Source organism: Balaenoptera ricei, chromosome 10 (assembly GCF_028023285.1).
Source record: "Balaenoptera ricei isolate mBalRic1 chromosome 10, mBalRic1.hap2, whole genome shotgun sequence".
Lineage (NCBI taxonomy): Eukaryota > Metazoa > Chordata > Mammalia > Artiodactyla > Balaenopteridae > Balaenoptera > Balaenoptera ricei.
In genome coordinates, this window is record NC_082648.1 from 47,801,906 (window position 1) to 47,819,108 (window position 17,203).

The window sequence follows — 17,203 nt, forward strand, 5'->3', positions numbered from 1 at the left end:
CGGAAAGGTGTGGGTCTGCATCATCCTGGGTGGTCCAGGTGTGAAGACCTATACTTCATGCTCTCACCCATGCCCTATTTTACTGCAACAGCCTGTTTCGAAGCTCCTCTACCGCGATTTCCAAGCCTAATGTTGATGCCGTGGTTGCTACACCAGTTTAGCAAACAACTGCCAAACTCAAAAGCTACGCTTACTCTTATAAAGGACCTACCTGGGTTTCTAGTGGCCCGTCAGCAAACGGGGCAGAGGACTCCTCACACACTGCAAGGCTGCGCACCAACTTCAGCTTGGAATTAGACTGAAAAAAATAAATACACATACATATTCCCTTGGTGGACACTGGGAAAGCTTTTGGCTGAATAAAGGGCATTCTCTTTGGCTCTGTTAGTTGCTTCTTCCATAAATAGGGTTTTGTGTTTTTTTTCCTTCAAACAGGTCCTACTCATTCATTACTGATTCACTTGAAAGATAATTCTCTTGCTCACAACAGTAAATATATAACAACAAAACAACTACTTCGGACAGATGATAGGAAAACCACTTTGCTTAGCTCTCCTCTCTCTCTAGCTCAGTGCTCGAATATCACACTCAGAAGTTTACTGAGAATACACAGCAGCAGAGCTTAGTAGAAAGATTGGATTTAGAGCCAGAAGTCCTAGCTTCAACTCCTGGTTTGAGCTATGAGATACTGAGCAAATTACCTGACCTCTCTGGGTCTCTTTTTGGTCCTCAGTAAAAGCGGGATAAAAATGCTTAACGGGTTGGTGTGAGAATTAGATTATATAAAGCATGTAAACCTATGTATCATAAATCGTGCCTAGTATAAAGTAGACGATAAATGCTAAGTGACTCTAAACCTGAGGTGGCAAGGGTATGGAAAGAAGTGTCTAAGAAAAAAGTAGAAAGAAAGAAAACTTTCTAACATTTGGGATTCAATGTGATAACTAATCCACTTGGTTTACTTATGCTGGCTGGAAAATCCCAAAAAGCTCTGAAATCCACTTTATAAATCACTGCTCTCCTAGGTATCTCCAAAGTCAAAAATTATAGTGACTCATTAGAAATCTACCTATAAACATTTATTGAGAGTTCTTACAATAAAATCAAAGTTTACAGTAAATACAAAAGCACAAAACATGGTATGTGTGTTCCAGGTAGCACAGTATAGTGAAAAGAATTTGCAAGTCTGAAGAACTGACTTCAAGTCTAGTTTTGCCGCTTACTAATAAATGTCCTCTGTCAAACTCACTCAAACTCTATAAGCCCAAGCTTCCTCCTCTGTAAAATGGAAATAATAACGATAATAACTGTCTTACTTATTTCTAAGGTTTGGGGGGAAGTGAAGTAGCAAAGAACACCCTCTGTTTTTTTTCTTTTTGGTCATGCCCCGCAGCATGCGGGATCCTAGTTCTCTGACCAGGAATCGAACCTGCACCCTCTGCGTTGGAAGCGTGGAGTCTTAACCACTGGACCGTCATGGAAATCCCGAACACCCTCTGTTTTAAACTACTGTCAAGCCCATCACTGTGGATTAGGCCATGTAAGGCAAGCCACAGAGCCAATTTATCATACATCATAGTCTTCTTCAAACCCAAGCCACATACTGGCTGGGACACTCCCAAATTCTGCCATTATTTTTCAAGGGGAAAGGGGTGGACACCCTTAATTATTACTTCGGTTGACAATTCTTCCCAACGCAAGAAAAGTTTAATATTTTACTGTTCCCTAATTAAAATTAAAAAGCTATCACACACTAACACCTATAGTCCTACCTGATAACACTGCTTAAAATAATCTGTGATGTGCTAATTTTATCATACAATGATTAAAAACAAAATCCTCCTCTCTGCCCCAACCTAAAAAGTGAATCAAAACAAAACAAAACGAAACAAAACAAAGCCTATATTTTTAGGATGTCCAAAAATGTTGAATCATTTTACTAATGGTAGAGGATTTATCTTAAAGAAGATTCACATGGCGAAAAACCCCAAAACCGCTGGGGGGCAAAATAAGAGAGCCAGAGATGAGCAGAGAAACTGGCATTACAGCAGAACCAGTACCAGTGTGCTCAGGCTTTGTTTGTGGGAGGCTCTGGCTGGGTATCCTTTCAGGTATCAGAAACAGACTGTGACTGAACTAAAGATAATGGAGAAAAATAAAGCCAGACATTCCAATAGGACATATGTATATGTGCGTGCATGTTTGTGCGTGAGTGTGTGTACGCATGTTCATAATCAGGGTACAAGGGACAGGCAAACTTTGCCTATATATAATCCAAATAAACTAGTTATTAGTGATAAGTCCATTTGTGCAATGTACTACTAATAACGCTAGAAAAGAAGCTATAGAGGAAGGGCTCTCACCTTGGCTCTTTTCCTGGCATGACCGTGGTTGGATGTCCGCCTCTGTTAGAAGGGGATTAGAAAATATTAAAGGTGGGGGAAATAAACACTTAAGCTAAAAGCAATACAAGTTTACAGAGAAAAAGCACTAACTTTAAAACCGTTATAATAGCCAGACTATGATGAGACCCAGTTGTTGTGGTTGTCCCCTATGCTACAACTCTAGCAACTGTGACGTGGAAGGGACCACAGGCCACCTACAGACAAATCACCACTCACCATGAAGAAAAAGAATAGAAAGATATTGACTGGTTGGCCTATTTCACAGATTGATAAAAATTACTTTTGGATAAACCAGGGAATCCTCTCCTGATTAGGATGCTTCTGGAAATGTCACTACCATAGCACAATAGAGTGTTTTTTTCCCAAGCTTGCTAACAGGAGCCTATTTAGTCCATAGTGGGTGTGAAATATGGCTCCTAACCATCACTTAAAATAACACCTTTATAGGACAACACACTGAGAGTTCTAACTTGAGATACTCAAAAGACCTGTCCCTATGGCTGCAGAAATGGAATGAAGGCCCTTCTTGCCTATTGCCTACCTCCCTGAATATGAGAATTCTCCCAGTTCTAAGCTCCTGGTGGAGGCTCTTATAGCCTGTCTGGGTCATGGATATAAGATGGGACAGGATAAAAAGAAGGGAGCATGGAAGATGTGGATAAGACCTCCAGAGCAAAGGGAGGTAAGGCGAGCCAGTAAAGAGCAGGATAGAAGCTGAGGAAGGTGAAGAATGAAGGCCTGAGGTGGGATGAGGGAAAGAATGACTAATTAATGGATAAGGTTTCGAATAGCTGAGAAGTCAAAATGAGGACTTTCGGGAAGAGGTTGGGTGACACTTAGAGCTATGTGTGACACTTAGGGCTTCTAAGATGTTTGGAATGGAACTCACTGCCACTGGGGTGTGGAAAAAACTGAGGCTGGTGGCTGGAGGAGGGGAAACAGATGGAGGCAGAGTACCAGCATGGTCCTGGGTAGGTGAGGATTTCTTTCCTTTGTCCTCTTCACTAGTTACCAAACAACACTGCTACAATGCAAAATGGAGAACCACCAGAAAGGTGGATGGAAAAAGTGAGAAATGATGGTGAATCTGATCAGTGGCAAGATCTGTTATAATAAGGGAAGAACCATAGTCCAGGAATATGAAGCAGTATTTGCCACTATCTTTTTCAAATAAGTTATAACATACACACGACACAAACATTCAAGAGTTATAATGAAGGTATGCAGAATAGTAAGTCTCTTTTCACATCTGTCCCCCAGCTACCTGGATCCCTCCTAAAGGATCAACTAGTACTGAATTTCTTGTAATCTTTTACAAGAGATCTTTTATGCATCTGTAAGATTATTGTACATGTGTACACACACTTTTTTTTAAACCAAATAGACGGATATTGTACACACTGCCCTAAACCTTACTTTTAAACTTTTTTTCAAGGATACCTCCATAGAAGAGATACTGTTTTTCTTAATGGCTACATAGTATTCCATTGTGTGGCCATACCATAACTTATTTTACCAGTCCCTTAAACTGCACCATTTAGGATGTTTCTGATCTTTGTTAGTATAAACAATGCTTCAATGACCGTATCATTGAGTATACCTACAAATATGGTATAGTCCATTCAAAAATCTTATAAAGTATTGCTAAATTGCCCTTCAAAGAAGTTATACCAATTTATAACCCTACAAACAATGTATGAATCTGCTTATTTCTCAGAATGCATAATTTTCATTAGTCAAACATATACTGAAAAGCCTAATATGTATCAGGCACCATGCTAACTACTGGAGGATACAGAGATAAAAGACACAAACCTTGTCAAAAAGGAACTCATAATCCTGTTGGAGAAGACAAATAGACAATTACAATACAGGACATTAAGTGCATTACAGAGGTACTCATGGAGTGCTACAGGAGCACAAGTGTCTAACTCAAACCTAGGAATTCACAAATTCATATGTTCACAAATATTGAGTGCCTGCAAGGAACTGTGCTGGGCCTTCGAGATACAATGATGAGCCTAAACTGACCTAGAGGAGGCCAGGGAAAGAATACCAAGGAGGGCATTCTAGGCAGAGAAAACATGTGTAAAAGCATGCTTTCTCCAAACTTTTCATGGGCCAGCGAATCAGTTAATGCTGGAGCATAGGATTCCAGAGGTGGATGATGGCAGGCAAGGGACTAGGTCACAATATGCCATGCTGACAAATCTGGGACTTAGCCTAGGGCAAGGAGACACACAGAAACTCTGGAGAGAATTAACACAATCAGATCTTTATTTCACAGCCATCTTTCTAAAGCAGTATGGTAGCTGAATCAGAGGGGATTACAAGTATAAAGGCAGAAAGCCTGGCTAGGTTATTTAAAGGACCCACCTAAGTTCAGTATGTGTTAAGTCAGGACTTGCCCATTCTAAACTGAATCTCAGAACCTGCCCTTTATAGCACTGTTTCCATGCCAAAGATGTTCTGAGTTCCAATTGCTGATTCCAAGAATATGTCTCACTCACACAGTACAAGTAATGAAAGTCCCCTTTCCTCAAACTTTCCAGCTCCAATTCGTAACAGGCACTCTCTTGACAGCGTCAGTAAGATTCTTGTGGAGACTTACCAGGTGTGAGTCGGGGGGAAGGTAAGAGAAAGAGCAGAATTTTTAGTGCTATTGAAAGGGAACACTGGTAGAGGGGAGAGGGCTTCTGAAGGGTGGCCAAGCCTCTGTAAAAGGAGCAGGAGCTCCAGTAGATGGCAGCAGCAACTCCACCTGCTCTAGCAGCAACAAAAGGAGTCTGAGGGGAGGCAGGTTCCCCACCCAGCCTCCCACACAATCTATCTGTATATCCAGGTGAAGACATTCTTAAACCAAGTGAGTATCCATAAGGCATATAAAACCTATAGTCACCCTTTATTTTCTGCCTATTCAGGAAGAACACACAACAGGAGTTCAGAACACCACTTAAAATTGTCTCCTGAGAATAGAGTAACTTGGACCAAAAAGTTCATTTAATTATTATCTTCCACGTAACATGACAGCACATAATTAAACATTCAACACTTATTTGTCCTGAGGATTTAAAATTCATTTTTGGGATCAGTGGAAGCTAGAAGTATAGCTGGAACAGGGCGGACTGTCTCCATAAACTCTGGAAGGATGGGCTGGGAATGACAACTCACATGCAACAGATAATGGAAAGAAAAGCAGCCATGACAGAGATCTGGCAAACTGTAAGAGGAAAAATAGTAGAAAAGCAGGCAGCTAGAGAACAAAATACTTCAGAGAGTTATCTGATTTTAATTCATCCCTTTGTTGTTGCTATCTTAATCTTTACGTAAGACAAGGCCTAGGTGAATTGGGTTGTTAAGAGAAATCATGCTTCAAGTTTCTAGACCCTCCAAAATGTTATTGCTAAACTAACTTACTACAATTAACAGTCTATCTCCTAAGCATATAATAAAGACCAGTCTCACCCCTGGGCAAGAAGGAAAGGATTTATATAATTTGGGCTTGGGTAACAGGAAACTAGTAGTGACCACAGGGAAGAGAACTGGAACAGGTTAGCTAGAGGAGGCCCAGAGTCTGGCTGGGTACCAAAGAGGAGCCCTGGAAAAAGCTCAGCTGGCCATCTACTGCCATCATATCTGCACTATAGTATGAATTCGGATGGAAAACAATAGGCAACCAAAGAATAAAATTCCTCTCACTCACATTTACCAAGTGGCAAGTTCAGAGACTATTTCTGACCAGAAAATGCTGACTGCTTTAACACAACCAGGATATGAATTTAACACTGTGTGTAAAGCCAGGCAGCTCTAGTTTTAAGAGTTTATTGTAGGGACTTCCCTGGTGGCGCAGCAGTTAAGAATCCGCCTGCCAATGCAGAGAACAAGGATTCGAGCCCTGGTCCGGGAAGATCCCACAGGCTGTGGGAGCAACTAAGCCCATGTGCCACAACTACTGAAGCCTGCGCACCTAGAGCCCGTGCTCCGCAACAAGAAAAGCCACTGCAATGAGAAGTCCGCACACCGCAACGAAGAGTAGCCTCTGCTCGCTGCAACTAGAGGAAGCCCATGCGCAGCAATGAAGACCCAATGCAGCCAAAAATAAAAAAAAAATTTTAATTAAAAATATGGTTTATTGTATAAGCCATATTATGACTTGTTAAATATGTGTTTGTATACAGTTTATTTTCTGATCGTTAAAAAATATCAAAATGTAGCAAGAACCAGTGTTATTCAGGTCCTAATAGATTAGGGATTTCATTCTGCTTTCTTTAGACTTCGTTGTGGACTCTGACAAAAAGGGAAGGAGACATTTCTTGAGAGCTGAAGTTGGGTTTTTAGGGAGAACCAAACGTTTGTGTAAGTGACTGGCTTCCTATAGATTTCCAATGCCACCTCTAATGATGTTTCTATTTTGCTATAAAGAGTGCGCATATGATGCACTTCTAATTCTTACCTGTGTCTCCTGACGCAAACTGGTATCTTCACTCTCTTTCTCAATTTCTTCCTTGCTTGGAGTCTTAGATATAAACTTGTTTTTGTTTACAGATTCTTCCACCAGTTTTTTTTCCGATTCTTTCATTATTTCCAGGGTCTCTTGAGTAGTGTTACTGTTAGACATCTTCTTCAATAGAATACAGCAGCCTCTATGGACTCCTAAAGAAACATGAAATGCATTAAACAGGAGCTGTGTATCTAAACTTTGCATTAAACAGGAGCTGCATATCTAAACTTAACACACCTGCAAGACTTGTATTTCACACAGAAGCCTGAAATAGCCTTCCTGTAACCCAGTATAGGGTCCTATGATAAATGTTGCCCCTAGATTAATTTCATTTCTTTAAAAAAAAAAAAAAGCTTTACTGAGGTAAAACTGACAGAAACTGCATATATTTAAAATGCACTAGGAATTCCCCGGCAGTCCAGTGGTTAGGACTCCCTTGGCGCTTTCACTGCCAAGGGCCCAGGTTCAACCCCTGGTCAGGGAACTAAGATCCTGCAAGCCACGCGGCATGGCCAAAAAAAAAAAAAGTACAATTTGATGAATTAAGAAACACACATACACCTGTGAAACATCATCACAATCAAGATCGTGAGCACATTCATGACCTCCAAAAGTTTCCTCCTGCTCCTTTAAAAGCCCTTCCTCCCCTTTGCCACCACCCCCAGCCAACCACTGTCGCTACAGATCAGTCTCCATTTTCTAGAATTTTACATCATACAGTATATGGATTCTTTTACTCAGCATAATTATTTTGAGATTCACCAGAATTCAGTTCTAAAGCAATGTAGTATAAGTCTCCTTGGCACTTTATTTGCCCTCCCTTGTTCCCTACAGAAATGTGCTTACATCTTCAGCTTGAGCACTCCACAGAGTTAACTCACTAGACTCTCTCCAGAAAGAAGATATAAAGCTCTATTCAGTACCAGAGAGGATCACTCTCCTTTCCCAAGGAGAACTTCCACAGCTGCCACAAACCACAACACTGTTACCAACTTCAAGTATCTCCTCCATCAAAAAGCAGCAAAATCAGACAATGTTTATAGAATCTTAAATTCTTTCCTTTATCTTAAGCAAGCTGAAAAGGCAAGAAGAGAGTTTTGTAGTCATCTGTCCTTCAGAAAGACTGGGTCTCTCCCTGGAGGAAGAGAATCTTTGCTTTGCTATTCACTATTTGGGTTCAGTCACTTTACTGCCTCCCAAAGATGCAGAGATTTGTAGTGCAGGGGTGGTAGCTCTTTATCACTTGCTATCGCTACCTGGGAAATCCTGTAGTGAGGTCAACACAGTAATCCAAGCACCCACTCAGTAACAGAAACTGATGCTCTATACAGAGATTCATGTCCTCAACAACTGTTAAAGTCAAAAATGTTTAGCTCCAACAATGGTTTATAATAGAGGTTTCTCCTTCACGGATTACTGACTGTACTTGAATCCTAAATATTTCTTTCTTTTCTTTAAAAAGATAAGACTGGAAACCTTCCCAGATATCCTGTTTATTCCATGTGACTCTAGAAACCAAGCTAAACAAACAGCAATGCTTCAAGAAAACTGTCATGCTAGACAATTTTTCCTCCTTCTAATCAGTTTCATGGATAAGACCCAGAAGGCTCTTAAGAAGCATGGGTAACCTCATCCTGGCATAAGTTAGTCTGCAAAGATTATTGCTTTGTTCACCTTTTGGTGGCTACTGAGCAGCTGCCTGAAGACTTAGTTTAAAAGGCCAGAGAGTCATTCATACAATCATAGTCATACAGCTGAATTTAAATTCTTTTTATTTATTGATTGATTGACTGGCTGTGTTGGGTCTTCGTTGCTGCGCACAGGGTTTCTCTAGTTGCAGCGAGCGGGGGCTACTCTTCATTGCAGTGCACGGGCTTCTCATTGCGGTGGCTTCTCTTGTTGCAGAGCACGGGCTCTAGACGCACAGGCTTCAGTAGCTGCAGCACGCAGGCTCAGTAGTTGTGGCATGAGGGCCCTAGAGCACGCGGCTTCAGCAGTTGCGGCACATGGCCTCAGTAGTTGCAGCAGGCGGGCCCTAGGGCATGCGGGCTTCAGTAGTTGTGGCATGCAGGCTCAGTAGTTGTGGCACACGGGCTCTAGAGCACAGGCTCAGTAGTTGTGGCACATGGGCTTAGTTGCTCCACAACATGTGGGATCTTCCTGGGCCAGGGATTGAACCCATGTCCCCTGCATTGGCGGGTGGATTCTTAACCACTGCGCCACCAGGGAAGTCACATACAGCTGAATTTAAAGATCAGAAATAGGGACTTCCCTGGTGGCGCAGTGGTTAAGAATCCACCTGCCAATACAAGGGACATGGGTTCGAACCGTGGGGTCCAGGAAGATCCCACATGCCGTGGAGCAGCTATGCCCATGCGCCACAACTACTGAGCCTGTGCTCTAGGACCCGCGTACCGCAACTGCTGAGTCCACATGCTGCAACTACTGAAGCACGTGCCCCTAGAGTCCGTGCACCGCAACGAAGAGTAGCCCCCGCTCACCGCAACTAGAGAAAGCCCGCACACAGCAATGAAGACCCAATGCAGCCAAAAATAAATAAGTAAACAAACAAACAAATAATAAAATAAAGATGAGAAATACTGGAAGAAACTGGTTACAATAGAAAATGGCTGATATTTTATTTTTTAATTAATTGATTCAGGACCTGGAGGCTTCTATAAAAAAAGTTACAACCTACAGAGCTTACGTTTTTTATTTTTATTTTAATATTATTATTTTTAAATTTATTTTTGGCTGCGTCGGGTCTTCATTGCTGCACATGGGCTTTCTCTAGTTGCGGCAAGCAGGGGCTACTCTTCGTTGCGGTGCATGGGCTTCTCATTGCAGTGGCTTCTCTTGTTGTGGAGCACGGGCTCTAGGCATGTGGGCTTCAGTGGTTGCAGCATGCGGGCTCAGCAGTTGCAGTACGCAGGTCCTAGAGTGCGCGGGCTTCAGTAGTTGTGGCACATGGGCTCAGTTGCAGCACGCGGGCTCAGCAGTTGTGGCTTGCGGGCCCTAAAGCACAGGCTCGTAGTTGTGGCGCATGGGCTTAGTTGCTCTGCAGCATGTGGGATCTTCCCGGACCAGGGGTTGAACCCGTGTCCCCTGCACTGGCAGGCGGATTCTTAACCACTGCGCCACCAGGGAAGTCCCTACAGAGCTTACGGATCGTTGGCTGTACGTGGGAACTGCAGATACACATATATTTGTTTTTTCCCCCATGGGTAAATCAAGGCTCCATTCTCTTCAGTTTGAAATACAGTAAAACTCAGCACATGCCTTCTCTATATCTCTTAGCTGGGAAACATCAATAAAGATCAGAATTAGAAGGGTTCTTAGATACAGCCTCATGCAATCTTCCCCATCCTCCCCAAAGAAGAGTCCCTTTGTGTAAGTTCCTGAGAGGAACTTTCTTTCTCCTAGAAAACTCCTGGGACAGGATCAACTCACTATTTCATAAACAGTCTTAACTGTTATATAGTTTCTCCCTATAAAAAGCTATGAACTGTTTCAATCTTGCTCCTAAATCTGCCTTGGAGTCAAACAAAATTAAGTTTACTTCTTTTACCACATGATAGATCTTCAATATTTTTCTTTTTCAGGCTTAAATAACCTTAAACAGATTACTCTGTCAGAAAGAAAAGGTGAGAGGTGGGGAATGGGGGAATTGGATAAAGGTGGTCAAAAGGTACAAACTTCCGGTTATAAGATAAGTAAGTACTGGAGAGGTAATGTACAACCTGATGACTATAGTTAATTGTATGGTATATTTAAAAGTTGCTAAGAGAGTACATCCTAAAAGTTCTCATAAGAAAATAAAATTTTTTTGGGGCCTGAAATTTTCTTTAATTGAATTTTAAAAATTCATACAACATAAAGTTAACCATTTTAAAGTGAACAATTCAGTGCATTTAGTACATTCACAGTGTTGTGTAACCATCACCTCTATCTAGTCCCAGTACATTTTCATCACCCCAGAAGGAAACCTTCTATGAGAAAACGGATGTTAACTAAACTTATTGTGGTAATCATTTCATAGTACATGTATGTTAAGTCATTAAGCAGTACACCTTAAACTTATACAGAGCTATATATCAATTATATCTCAATAAAACTGGAAAAAAAAAGGTGGTGATAGGGACAAATATAAAGCAGCTGGTTGTTTCTTTTTCCAGGATGGGCCTCAATTACCAAATAGGTATATTTGTCAATCAGAATGATAACTTTGCAGCTCCTCTTTACATATAAGGCAGAAAAGGCTCAATCATCTGGACACCTCGACTAACTTCACGGTGTCCAAGCACTGTTACTCAGTCAAAGCACTAATGAAAAATCCCAACTAAACCAAAAAACGGTCTTTCATAATAGCCACCTGTGGAATATGGTCACGCATTCCAACTTAAGTTGTAGGGAGCCACATGGTTTTCTTTGTTCACTGGGAAACAGGAAAACTTGAACTTCAAATTCTTTAAGACGTCCATAAAACAGTGATTAATGCAACCACTTTTAACAATTTTGACAGTCATTTCCACTGAGACTACTGGCCTCTTAGAGAGGTGTGTAAAACAAAGCAATTCCTTTTTTAAAACTTAATTAATTAATTAATTAATTTTTTGGCTGCGTTGGGTCTTCGTTGCTCCACGCGGGCTTTCTCTAGTTGTGGCGAGTGGGGGCTACTCTTCGTTGTAGTGTATGTGCTTCTCATTGTGGTGGCTTCTCTCATTGCGGAGCACAGGCTCTAGACGCGCGGGCTTCAGTAGTTGTGGCACGCGGGCTCAGTAGCTGTGGCTCGTGGCCTCTAGAGCGCAGGCTCAGTAGTTGTGGCACACGGGCTTAGTTGCTCTGCACCATGTAGGAGCTCTTCCCAGACTAGGGATCGAACCCGTGTCCCCTGCATTGGCAGACAGATTCTTAACCACTGCACCACCAGGGAAGTCCCCAAAGTAACTTGTACTCTGAGGAAAAAGGAAGCAGCAGAGAAAGGGTACGGTAGACACTATACTGGCTACCTATCCAAATCTCCCCTTTCTCCCACACTCAGTCTAGCCCAGATTTCCTTTTGGTGTTTGCCTTCCTCTGAGGACACATGATCAGGGAAGGTAATCCTATCCCCAAGCCCTAGGAGGTGGATCTTTCTTCTTTTTTTAATTTTATTTGGCTGTGTTGGGTCTTAGTTGCGGCATGTGGGATCTTCGTTGCGGCACACGGAATCTTTTGTTGCACTGGCGGGCTCTTCGTTGTGGCACGCAGGCTTCTCTCTAGTTGTGGCACTCAGGCTCTAGAGCACGCGGGCTCAGTAGTTGCAGTGAGCAGGCTCTCCAGTTGTGGCGTGCCAGCTCCAAAGTGCACGGGCTCAGTAGTTGTGGCATGCAGGCTCTCTAGTTGTGGCGTGCAGGCTCCAGAGCACACGGGCTCAGTAGTTGCGGCAGGCGGGCGTAGTTGCGGCAGGCGGGCTTAGTTGCCCTATGGCATGTGGAATCTTAGTTCCCCAACCAGGGATCGAACCTGCGTTCCCTGCATTGGAAGGTGGATTCTTAACCACTGGACCACAGGGAAGTCCCTAGAAGGTGGATCTTAATTAGCTAGACTAATCGTGGTAATTCTGTTTCCTTTTTGTGTCTGGGTTAGGAAGGGACAAGTGACTCAACCATCACCAGTGAGACATGAGAGGATTTTGCTAGGTGGGTGGCTTTAAAGAAAGGCTTCCCACTGTATTAAAAAAGAAAAAAAAGCCACTAGAAAAATGGCTATCTTCTGCTGAAGGTTTGTCTTTTATGCAGATGATGCCTGGACTGCAACAACCTGCCAACACATGGAGAAGGGTGGATCAGAGAGAATAAGATAGTAATGAGGAGTCAGAGTTTTAACTCTAGAGTTAAGATCCATCAGAAGATACACCAAGCTCAAAACTGTATTTCTTGAGCTGAGGGTCTCTTTTGTTCTCCAAAATAACCTTTAACTACAGTCATTTCCATAATCCTATGCAGAAGGCTCTCCTTTCTCTTGGGGCATAAGGATTTCTGGAAATAATTTTTTCTGGGCCAAAACAAAAGCAAAAGTTGCAGCCAAGGGACAAGATAATTTATTAGCAGGAAAAAAAAAGAAACAAAGAAAAAGCTTTAAAGAGGAAGAATAAAGCCAGTAGACAAGGGTTAAAAGGCAGAGAAGTAATTTCCACTGTGGATGGCTTACTCAATGGAGAAAGGAACTATTTCATATATCACTTAACTAGAACAAAGCAAGACATTAAGCTCCCAGGAGAGCCTAGGTGTGTGCTGCTCTGCAACCTGTCAGTGTACGTTGTACATTTCACCCAGGCAAATAGCACAATTTTAAGGCAGGGTGTCTCCTGAGGACACTCAGTGGCTCAAGCTGCACAGAGGGGACTGTCAGAAGTCGAGGGCAAGGATAGGGAGTGAGGAAATAGGATGATACAGGGGAAGATGATTGGGAGCCAAGATTTGGCAATTTTTTCAGGAAGAATACTGCATATTCCCCATAAATTTTTTGACTGCTGAGGTAAGTACCTTCCAGAGCACAGTGAGATTATATATCCTTCCATCAACTCTATAAAAAACCTTCTAGGCATTGTGCCAAAAAGAATATATTATATAGGGGACACTCAGGGAAAGAAGGGCAGTTTCATTTTCTCCCTTTTAATCCATGGCCAAGTAGAGAGAATTCAAGAAAGAACAAAATAGCTATAGGCTAAAAATTCTGACATACCCTGTGGCAAAATCCCTGTAAATTTTCCAGTCCTTTTCTCATTTATATATCAAGAATAAATTACTCCCAGTTGATACTCATACTGAAAAAATATTTAAAATCTAGGGGTTCAGGAGAATGTATAAACAAATTATGGTATATTCATATAATAGAATACTATTCAACAATTTAAAAAATGAACTTTTGGTGTTTGCTTTCCTCTGAGGACACATGATCAGGGAAGGTGACCCTATCCCTGGACCCTAGAAGGTGGATCAATCGTGGTAATTCTTTTTTTGTGACTCGTTTGAGAAGAAGCAAGTGATTCAATCATCGCCCGTGAGACATGAGGGGACATTGCTGGGTGTATACTGACATACTCAAAAACATGGATGGATCTCAAAACTATATAGTAAGTAGAAGAAAGTGGATCTCCTTCCCCAAAAATACATATTATATAAGTCCATTTATATGAAATTCAAGAACAGGCAAAACTATCCTACAGTGGTTTAAATCAGAAAGGTTTGGGGGTAAAATACTGATTGGAAAGAGACATAAGGGATTCTTTAGGAGTGATGGAAATATTCCATCTTGTTAGAGGTTGTGGTTACATGGGTGTATATAACTGTCAAAACTTACTAACTGAATGCTTAAGATTTATGCATTTTATGGTATGTTATTTAAACACACAAAGCGAAAAACATGCCCTTAGTAGTCAAAACACTGGGGACAAAACATTCATAGGGTTAAAATGGTAGGTTAAAAACAAAACAAAACTGTCTAGATGCTCATGATGGCTAGCCTATTTATACACTCTTTGACATTGGAGTTAGGAGAAAAGGAAAAACCATTAATGTTTATTGAGTGCAATTATGAACTTGGTGCTTTATGCACTTCCACTCATACAGCCAAGAGTAGTTAAGGAATTTGCCCAAGGTCTGGTGACCTTGGGCAAATTTCTTAACTACTGTCATACTAAATGACAGAATCAGACCCAAACTCTAGTGCTGATGCCAAAGTCTACATTCTTTCTATGACTTTCATTACTGTTTCTATACATTACTTTAATCATAACAAAACTCTTTGCTAGGGCATTTCTAAGATGAAGAAACCAAAGCTCAGAGGAATTAAATAACTTTCCCAAGATACGAGGGGCAAAGGCAAGATTCCAGCCTGTGTCTGATCCCAAAGCCAAAGTTCTAGGTATCCCAAGGTAGACATTCAGGAGTGTTCTGGGATGTGAAGTAAGGTATGGGAGGAGTGCCTAGATGCAAGGCCTCTCTTCAGAGAGTGTCAGTGGGGGACATATTTGGGGGCTTGTAAACTCTCCCATCTTTCCCCTCAACCTGGGTCACCTCTCATGACTTAAAATTTTTTATAGTTTATAGAAAATATCTTATTTGATCTTCTCAAGGTATAAAATATCACCATTTTATTTATAAATGAAATACATTGTTCAGGGCCATACAGTCTGTATAAGAAGCCAGAATTCAAACCCAGGTCTTCTTGATTCCAAAATCCCATGTTCTTTTCACTACAGTGCCCAAAGGATGAAAAACAAAAACAGTATGATAACTGCATACCTGAAAAGGAAAACTGGTTCAACCGCCCTTGGGAGAAGGACAAGAAAGAAAGCCCTACTGAGTTATGAGGGATATGGGTCCAACGCTCCCTTCTCTTCAGAGAGAAAGCAGAATGTGAGGGAGTAGAGTATAAAGTACTTATGGAACACGTAAAGCTAGTTATGTGACAGTCACCAAGTCCTTTAAGGATTTCAGAAGTCAAATGTCATAGGTTTCACTAGTACTAGGCCAATAAAAATAACAACAATAATAATAACAATTATGCCAATTTTCTAAATCAGGGAAGCATGAGAAAATCATTCTGCTCTATAAATGCAAAAGGATTCACTGGTGTGTAAGGGAGGCCACAGGAGTTGGCTGATGTCCAGAGCAATTCCTTAGGCAAAGTAAACAGAGAAACAAGATTAAAATGTTCTGGACATGTACTCTCTTTGTTCAATATCTGTGATGGTTGTACTTGCCCTGAAATGAGAACTACAGGTGCTTTGATCGATGGACTGAAGTGTTAGTTGGGCTTCGTTTCAGTTTCTAACGGCTTCTCTACATTCTTGGACCAAAATGCCCATTTTACTTCCTTGAGCGAAACAGAACAAATCATATTTCCTCCTCTTCAGACAAAAAGCAGCAGTGCTCAAACAATGAAGAACCTCTGCTGCTTCTATTTTATTTAGCTTTATCATAGTAATGCCACTATGTAGAAACTATCACAGAATCTTAGGGATGGAAAAGACCTTGAAAGTTCATACTGTCCTTTCCCACACCCTGGCAAAACTGCTCCTAACTAAACCCAGACAAGACATTTTGGGAAAGAAAAAAAAAAAATCACAATTAATCTACTGTTCATGGCATTTCAAGATGCCTTCTATTGCTTAACTTAAACACCACGCAACTAAGTCTGTATTGCCCTACTGTGATGAACTTAGAGATCAATGTTACCACCTATTAGGTGGAGAGGACACCTAAGCCAACAGTTTAGTATTAAAAGACTCTTTCAAAATCTAAAATTGAATGTGAGGGGCTTCCCTGGTGGCACAGTGGTTAAGAATCCACCTGCCAATGCAGGGGACACAGGTTTGAGCCCTGGTCTGGAAAGATCCCACATGCCGCAGAGCAACTAAGCCCCTGCATCACAACTACTGAGCCTGTGCTCTAGAGCCCGCGAGCCACAACTACTGAGCCCATGTGCCACAACTACTGAAGCCCGTGCACCTAGAACCCGTGCTCCGCAACAAGAGAAGCCACCACAATGAGAAGCCCGCACACCACAACAAAGAGTAGCCTCTGCTCTCAGCAACTAGAGAAAACTCACGTGCAGCAGCGGAGACCCAATGCAACCAAAAATTAAATAAATGAATAAATAAATAAATTTTAAAAATAAATAAATAAAATAAAATAAAATAAAATAAAATTGAATTGAGTTTGGCCAGAGAAATAAGATAAGAACAATCTAATTTCACATGAAGGAACTGGAAAACTTTAAGAATCATTACTCCTTAAGCCTCTGCTGCGAAGGAGAGCCTGCTATTTATTCCCCAATAGCCAATCACCTCTTCCTCAATACAACTACTGATTTAAAAACAAAATTTTTTAAAAATTTATTTTATTTATTCTTGGCTCCATTGGGTCTTAGTTGCGGCACGCTGGATCTTCATTGAAGCATGCGGGATCTTTCCTTGCGGCACGTGGGCTTGCTTCTGTCTAGTTGCAGCGTGTGGGTTTTCTCTTCTCTAGTTGTGCGGGCTCCAGAGCACGTGGGCTGTGTAGTTTGCGGCATGCAGGCTCTCTAGTTGAGACACGCAAGCTCAGTAGTTGTGGCGCGTGGGCTTAGTTGCCCCGCGGCATGTAGGATCTTAGTTTCCTGACCAGGGATCGAATCTGCGTCCCTTGCATTGTAAGGCGGATTCTTTACCACTGGACCACTAGGGAAGTCCCCAACTACTGATTTTTAGTTGGGCACATGGCTGCCTATAAAAATGCTACACATATCCCAACCTCCATTATAGCTAAAA

At 41.7% G+C, this 17,203-nt stretch overlaps 1 protein-coding gene across 19 annotated transcripts in view; it reads right to left on the bottom strand.

Annotated features, from left to right (window-relative positions):
* The window catches only part of R3HDM2 (R3H domain containing 2), a 148,871-nt gene that overhangs the window by 37,703 nt on the left and 93,965 nt on the right, over positions 1 to 17,203 (bottom strand). For 10 of the 19 annotated variants that reach the window (XM_059936257.1, XM_059936261.1, XM_059936263.1 and 7 more), the window contains 4 exons: positions 6,859 to 7,058; positions 4,221 to 4,244; positions 2,364 to 2,405; positions 212 to 298 (listed from right to left, as the gene is read on the bottom strand). In XM_059936257.1, the coding sequence (XP_059792240.1) occupies positions 212 to 298; positions 2,364 to 2,405; positions 4,221 to 4,244; positions 6,859 to 7,023 (318 nt within the window). In that variant the 5' untranslated portion in view covers positions 7,024 to 7,058. The remainder of the gene's footprint in view (positions 1 to 211; positions 299 to 2,363; positions 2,406 to 4,220; positions 4,245 to 6,858; positions 7,059 to 17,203) is intronic. The other 9 variants (XM_059936272.1, XM_059936273.1, XM_059936265.1 and 6 more) reach the window with 1 other exon arrangement.